Source organism: Mus caroli, chromosome 8 (genome assembly GCF_900094665.2).
Source record: "Mus caroli chromosome 8, CAROLI_EIJ_v1.1, whole genome shotgun sequence".
Lineage (NCBI taxonomy): Eukaryota > Metazoa > Chordata > Mammalia > Rodentia > Muridae > Mus > Mus caroli.
Genome location: NC_034577.1, coordinates 35,297,322 through 35,305,324, shown reverse-complemented (window position 1 = coordinate 35,305,324; position 8,003 = coordinate 35,297,322). Strand labels below are relative to the sequence as shown.

General features: G+C 40.9%; 1 protein-coding gene across 1 annotated transcript in view; it reads left to right on the top strand.

Moving 5' to 3' along the window:
* The window catches only part of Asah1 (N-acylsphingosine amidohydrolase 1), a 33,075-nt gene extending 25,648 nt beyond the window's left edge, over positions 1–7,427 (top strand). The window contains exons 7-14 of the mRNA XM_021169553.2: positions 159–204; positions 1,208–1,352; positions 1,938–1,992; positions 2,100–2,181; positions 4,252–4,383; positions 4,472–4,595; positions 5,153–5,209; positions 6,392–7,427. Coding sequence (XP_021025212.1) covers positions 159–204; positions 1,208–1,352; positions 1,938–1,992; positions 2,100–2,181; positions 4,252–4,383; positions 4,472–4,595; positions 5,153–5,209; positions 6,392–6,481 — 731 coding nt within the window. The 3' untranslated portion in view covers positions 6,482–7,427. The remainder of the gene's footprint in view (positions 1–158; positions 205–1,207; positions 1,353–1,937; positions 1,993–2,099; positions 2,182–4,251; positions 4,384–4,471; positions 4,596–5,152; positions 5,210–6,391) is intronic.
* Positions 7,428–8,003: the final 576 nt, after the last annotated feature.

Sequence of the window (8,003 nt, the reverse complement as noted above, 5' to 3'; positions counted from 1 at the left end):
GGCTGTCCTGGAACTCTCTGTAGACCAGGCTGGCCTCAAACTCAGAAATCTGCCTGCCTCTGCCTCCCGAGTGCTGGGATTAAAGGCGTGTGCCACCATGCCTGGCTGTATTTTATCTTAACTGTGGATGCCTGTCTCTCTCACTTTCTTCTTAAAAGGTCATTTACTACATGGGAGAAACATGGATTTTGGAATATTTCTTGGGTAAGTAAGCAACTTGACATACTTTCACTACCTTAGAAGAGTAGATGATAGTATTACCTTGATGAAAAGTAAACGCCCCTCATGCGCAGAAGACAGCCATGGGTGAAGATGAGTGGATTCCTTAGTGTTAGAAAGGCAGGCACCCAGGGTACACTCAGTCACTTAGGAGGTGTATCGCAAAAGTTGCACCCAGTGGACAGAAATTTGGACTGTGCTTGAAGGGCGCAGATCCTTATTTTCACTTATTGCTTTAAAGAAGTCTGTCATCTTGACCTTTATGAAAACATGATGGCTTTTTAATAGAGCTCATCATCTGAATCTAGGTCTCACTATTGATCTGACCAGAATTAATCAGCTTTTCTGAGCATCAAGTTTTAGCCCCTGGAAAAAGGATGAAACCACCCTGTTTTTGGATGAAGAAATGTTTATTCTGGCTTACAGTTCATAGGTTTCAGTCCATGGTCAACTGGCTCTTCTGTCTCTAAGGCTAATAAGGCCTCAGAGCATTGTGTTGGTTGGAGCAGGTATCAGAGGAGGCTGTTCACCTCATCGAGAGAGGAATGCAGTAAAGACAATGTAGCCTCCAAGGGTATACATCCAGGACCCTGCTTCCTTCATACAGGACCCAGCTCCTAAGTTGGCATTATCTCCCAATAATCTCTCAGCATATTAACCCATCAGTAGATTAATCACTTCCTAAAGCCTTGCCCCTGAACATCAGTTCACTGAGGACTGGGCCTGTAACATTTCAAATCCACCACAGTACACTCAAGGCTCTGTTAAGGTTGATCCTAAGTGACCAGCTAGAAGAAGCTCCTGTAACCAGACATAGTATCTCACACCTGCAACTCTGGCCCTTGGAAGGTTGAGGCAGGAGGATTACAAGTTTGAAGCCATCTTAGATTTCATACTAAGACTCAGTGACAAACATGCAGCATCTATGTAATGCTGGACTCTCACCTTCGTCTTTGTCTTCAATGTCAGCAACGTTTGTCTTTTTTAGGTGGAATATAAATAATAACACTTGGGTTGTCACAGAAGAATTAAAGCCCTTAACAGTGAATTTGGACTTCCAAAGAAACAATAAGACTGTTTTCAAGGCTACAAGTTTTGTTGGATATGTGGGCATGTTGACAGGATTCAAACCAGTAAGAAATATGTAACTTTATAAACAGTTTTGTGTCCTGGCTTTACTGTCTGGGAGTCTAAGAAAATGAGGACATAAAAAGAATATGAAGGTAGGCATGGTGGCATGCTTCTTCAGTTCTAACACTTTGGAGGCAGGTGTCAGTGAGTTTAAGGCCAGTCTGGTCTACATAGTGATGTCCAGACCAGCCAGGGCTACTACACACTGAGACCTGTCTCAGCAGATGGAGAGTTTGAAGCCCTAATTTATTCCCTTGTCCTTATCACTTTTCTAACTCTGAGACTTCACACCACAGAAAAGTAGAAAGGATCCTGTGTCTGTTGAGGATACAGAGCATGTGACTGGCTCTCAAGGTCTCAGAGTAGAAGTGGGTGTCAGGCTTGGGTCTCTTGTTCACTTACGCAAGTCACGGTCAGTTCATGACTTTGCTTTTCATTTCTTTAAATATGTGGCCATTAATTCCCTAACTCATAGCACAATCCCCAGTAGACAGTTTAGGTCATTGTATACAGCTGTCCTGGTGCAGAGATGGGGCCTTTCAGAGCACATTGACATTTCTGACAGCATTGCTTTGTCTTTTTCTCAGGGACTGTTCAGTCTTTCACTAAATGAACGTTTCAGTATAAATGGTGGTTATCTGGGTGAGTGGAATGCATGGAAATGCAATGGGAATCTCAGTCTTTGGAAGGGAGGGCAGTAATCTAACCTCCTCAGGCCTGTGACACTGTCTGCATTTCCTCTCTTCTAGGTATCCTAGAATGGATGTTCGGAAGGAAGGATGCCCAATGGGTAGGGTTTATCACTAGATCAGTCCTGGAGAACACCACAAGGTGAAGTGATTTGTTGCCTTATTACCAAATATCCCTGTTATGACTTATTAAAATATAACAATATTTGCCAAGTCCCAGTTTCACATCCATTGAGAAACTGTTGTGCATTTCTTAGGTGAGTCTTTGACATTTACATGAAATCATTCCTGTTTTCTGTATGGTCTCTTACCAAAGTAATGCATTGGATTATTTAGAAATATTAGAGATATCAACACTAGGAAAGATATCCAAAAAATTTATTCCAAAAAATTACACCATGTACATAGGAAATGCTATTCAGTAAAATCTTTGATGGTAATACCATTGTTTTTTGTCATGGAAAAAGTAAAATATAAATTGTAGTACATAATAACCTAGAAGTTGCAGTCTATTTATGTGTTGAATAATACTGAATTGTCGTTAGCACATATTAAGTCCACAGGACTTGGACTAAATAAGCATCGATCTTAGTTTTTAATCCTTTCCAGGGAATAGAAGTTGGTTGTCTTCCTTATTATCCACTCCTGTCCTTAATAGTCCTTATTTTCAAAGTTACTGCTCGCTGTGTTTCAAAAACTGTTCTCCAGTCTTGTGGTGTGTGTGTCCTTTTGTTGTTTTCTTGATGCAGGATTTAATTTATTCAGACCTGGTCTCAAACTCACTCGATAGCCAATGATGACCTTGAACTCCTGATCTTTAGGCCTCTATTTTCCAAGTGCTAAGATTAACAGATACACCACCGTAGCCTAGTTTATGTGGTGCTAGGCAAGTATTCTGCCAACTGAGCTACTGCCTCGGCCCCTCTCCACCATTGTAATCAGATTTCCCTTTCCTTTGTTGTTGAATAAAATGCGTGGGTAGAAAAGCTAGAGCGTGACTCCTGAGATCTCCTTCAGATCAGGGGTCCTCCTAAAATTCCCATGCACAACGCATTGGTCCTCCAAGAATCACTGTTCACTCCCCGTCTTTAAAACATGGTCCTCAGACAGCCGCTTCCTCAGCCTTTCCCATGAAGCTCCATTTTATCTAAAAATGCTTTATTTGTCCCCATGTGTATAGGTATGTAAAATATGTATACATATCAGAGACTTGCTTTAATATGATATCAAATAGTTACTGTAAATTTACTTTAAAACAATTCTTTGGTATACATAGTATTTTACCACTAAAGACAAAAGCAGATGTGCATACTAATGACATGGATATCCCTTTTATTTCATAAGAACAATTAAGTCCTGACTGAGCGTCCTTCAGAGTTGATTGTTAGTGTTCAGAGTGACATTTGGGAAGTTCTGTCCTAATCCCTAGTCAAATTTCATTTCACATTATTTTTTATTAAACTCATCAACAACTCAAAATAGTTTTAAAACTAGAGGCTGGAGTGCTGGCTCAGTGGTTAAGAGAACTGGTTCTTGTAGAGGTCCCAGCTTTGGTTCCCACCACCCATATGGCAGTTCACAGTCATCTGCAACTCCAGTTCCTTGGGCCTTAGGCCTTCTTCCATGGCTGCTGCACACACACACATGTGCACATACACACATGCAGGCACACACACATACACATGATAATATTTTTAAAATCTCGAATGAAATTCAACCCAAGGATAAGCTAGTTTTATACTTCCAATTGAGGAATCACAGTAGAAAATTATTAAAAGGGTTGGTTTTCATCATTAAGCCATTGCTTACATATGAGCAGAAAACCTGGGAGGTATAGCAATTCTCAACAGCACGTTTTATTCCAGCTGCTGTCCTGAGTGTGGGCCGGGCGAGGTGTTGGCCAGAGCAGACCAAAGTGCACATTCAGAACCAGGGCTGTAGGGGAGTTGCAGCTCATGAAAGCACCCCCAGAAAGGCTTCAGATTTAGTTCACATTCATGTGATTTACAACTCAGTTTTGGTCACTGCACATTCAGAAAACTTTTAACTGTTGATGTGTGTGTGTGTGTGTGTGTGTGTGTGTGTGTCCGTCTGTCCACATTCAGCTAAATAACTTAAGGACTGCTGATACCTGTTTCCCTTTAGTTTCTACACCTTAAACATAGCACTCAATCAAATAAAATTGCTTACTTTGAAAAATGTTTCTATATAGTTACGAAGAAGCCAAGAACACACTGACCAAGACCAAGATAATGGCCCCAGTATATTTTATCCTGGGAGGCAAGAAGTCTGGAGAGGGCTGTGTGATTACACGGGAAAGAAAAGAGTCTTTGGATGTCTATGAGTAAGTATCTTTGATAAAGTAAAATAAGTAAAAACAAGAACCCAGGCCAATGTGAAGCCTCAGAGGGAATCTCTCTCTTTATATCTAGACTTGATCCTAAGCATGGCAGATGGTATGTGGTACAAACCAACTATGACAGGTGGAAAAACACCTTGTTTCTCGATGACCGCAGGACACCGGCCAAGAAGTGTCTGAATCACACAACACAGAAGGTACATTGCATCGTCATACACAGAAAAAGGCCATCCTTGACGGACTGCCTTAGTTCTGCTGCTTTCATTTGACCTTGAGAGATCTGCAAACCTAGTTCTCTCTCTTGACACACGGTGTGGAGCTTTTGCTGTCAAACTTAAGGAATGAATTTTTGCTGTGACTTTTCCTCCTTACACTGTCAGGCACTATTCTTTAAAGTTAAATAAATTTCAAAGCAAGTGGGGAGAGAAAAAAATGATACATTAGAATAGCCACCTTTGTTTCCAGCAGTGACTCCAAGGGAGGTGACTTTGGAAGATTGAAATTTTTTTTTTTTTTTTTTTTTTTTTTTTTTTTTGAGACNGGGTTTCTCTGTATAGCCCTGGCTGTCCTGGAACTCACTTTGTAGACCAGGCTGGCCTCGAACTCGGAAATCCGCCTGCCTCTGCCTCCAGAGTGCTTGGGAGAGCCACCACGCCCAGCTAACTGTTTTCATTTTTAATGACCCATTTGTATGTGTAAATGCTACAGAAGGCCTATATTTAACCCACTGAACACAACTGTTTTTGTATTTTAGAATCTCTCATTTGCTACCCTCTATGATGTCCTATCAACAAAACCTGTCCTCAACAAGGTATGTCCTCAACACACAAACACATGTACAGCTTTCAGGAAAGAATTTGCACCTATGTTGTTACCTTAGATCTTTTTGAGCATATTAATTATGTCTAATTTCAGGTTTGTTATTTGTTCATTTATCGACTTATATTTTGAGACAGAGTCTCTGTGTCCCAAAGTCAAGCCTTGACCTCACTTTGTAGCCCAGGCTGCCTTCAAACATGTAGTCCTTCTGCCTGAGCCTCCTGAGTGCTGGGACTGCAAACAGGCACCATCCCTCTCAGCTTTAAGGTCTGGCTTTTTAAAAAAACGATTTCAAGTGCCTGAAACCAGCACTGTAGGAATGTAGTTAGAATGCTGTGTATGTTAGGGCTCTCTCTCTCTCTTTCTCTCTCTGGGCAATGCTGTCAGTGTTGTCTTAGCTTTGCTTGCATGGCATTGGACTAAGTCTAGTTTGACTTCTCCATGTGTCAGAAATTACACACTGTATTGTTAACTAACACCTAACAGCTTGACTAGACAGACAAACTGTGAGGTTTCAGGTAGAGCCAGCCCTATGTCTTTTCAGGGTGGGGCCGCTCCATAACTTTATTCTGTCCTTTTATCTTTCCATAACCATAACCAAGAAACCTAATCAGCCCACTTGCTTATAGTCATTCTTTGTACAGAGGTCATTTCAGGATACATTGCCCTTGACTAACCCATTTTCTTTGTTCTTGCCTAAACAGGCTGCACTGCCTCTGCCTTCTAGAACAAAGTCCTCTTCCCTTTAGCATTCACAACTAAACAGGGACTGTCTCCTTGATGTACCTTGGTCAACCTGCCATTTCTGCTTTGGACAGTATTCCCATGTGGCATCACGATGGGGTGCATTGTATGGTCTGCATGAGCAGGGGGTGATGGTGTGTGCTTTGGACTGTGTGCCTACAGGTTTTTTGTTTGTTTGTTTGTTTGTTTGTTTGCTGTAATGGAAATGGGTTTAGGATAAGCATAGTCAAAGCTCCACAGTGTATCCTTGAGCTTTCCATGACTGCCAGTTACACACTGGAGAGGGTTAAATGAACCTTAAAGTGTTCACTGATTACTATTAAATATCATTATAAAACAAATTCTTTGGGGTGGGGCACAAATGCTAATATGTACAAGAAAATCTTAGACTTGAAAATATCTTTAAAATGAAAATAACTTTTTTTTTCAGCTGACTGTATTCACAACCTTGATGGATGTTACCAAAGGTCAATTTGAAAGTCACCTTCGAGATTGCCCAGACCCTTGTATAGGCTGGTGAGCACATGTTGGCCAGCCTCGAGGACATACTGAGAGCCGAAGATGTGTTGTGCAGCGAGCGTGCCTGGTCTCCTTCCATAGGCTAAGGCTCAAGGCCTCTTGGTTTTAGTCAGGACTGTCCTCATCATGTTACATTGTTTACAGGCTGTTTTTGTTGTTTGTTTGTTCTGATCATCAGCATCAGTTCGACTCACAGGTAAATTCTTTAAGGGACACCACATAGAAATTGCCAGTTCATTTCACTTTGCCACTGCGGAAAGGGTAACTGTGACCTCTATGGAACCCATCAAAGTTCTCTGATGGTGTTTGAGTCAGCGCCCTGTGTGATTAATGTAAAAGTTACATTTTCTTTTTTAATCTACATACTTATGTTTTCCTGTACACCAGTAGTCTTCCTTTTCCTGGTTCTCTCTTAGAACCAACCTGCCATTCACCTATGCTGTTGGTGACAGCAGTGCAATGTCACTATGCTTGGCTGGAGTACTTATTTTAATGGGCAATCAATAGACCTCTGACTCTGGAAACAGTGTTTTGGAGGATTATAAAATAACTATTATACAAACACTTTTTTTAAAAAAAGAATAAGTGTTCTCTTTTTTCCTAGTTATTCTGCCTGCCAGTAACCCCAGGAAGAGTCTAGCTTCAAAAACTTGAGTTCAAGAACTTAACCACAAACTCATTATTTTAAATTCTTTTATGTATAATCAATGTAATGTTTTTTCCTTCTAATCATATTTTTTTAAGATTTTCATACAATATAGTATTAATATTTTTCAGAAATCAATGTATTTATGAAAACTGCAAACAGAACTTGTTCATCTTTCTAACCTTCACAGTTGACAGTGAAGCAGACTGTACAGTGTGGCAGACTGTATCCATTTAGTTTTGGACAGTCTGCGGTGTCGTGATGCTCAATAAACAATCACTGTCAGATATGTCAGCAGTCATGCATGCTGACTGGGTGTGTGCCTGTGTTGGTTTGAGGGTGGGGGGTTATTATCAAGAGATACAAGCTGAACATAATACCTACATTAAACAGCAAGGGTTATGCAAGCAGGTTACTAAACATATGACTTAAATGGTCACAGTCTGCCATGACTAATACTTACCTCCTAACGCAGTAGTGTCGACCCAGTTTGCAGGTATGCAAAAGCAGCTTCCCCTCACCCCCCAGACTGTACCCAGGGGCTTCTGCGGGGCCAGTATCACCAAGATTGTTTTAGGAAAGGAATAGAAATTCACGAGAGGCTTTGTATTGACATAGGATACTGAGGTGGGCAAGGTGGTACATAAGTACAACCTGAATTTGACAGGTGTCAGTAGGAAGTTCAGGGCCAGCCTGGGATACATGGGATAGTCTTCAAAATCAAAATAATAAAAATAGAATAAGATTCAATTAATTAAAAAAAAATAACTTCCAACTTTGAGCCTCTCCTAGGAATGAAATGAGGTAGAACTGATCCATTTGGTGATCTGCAGGAGGTCCTGACAGCACCTGACATGCTGATTTCTACAGACCGCTT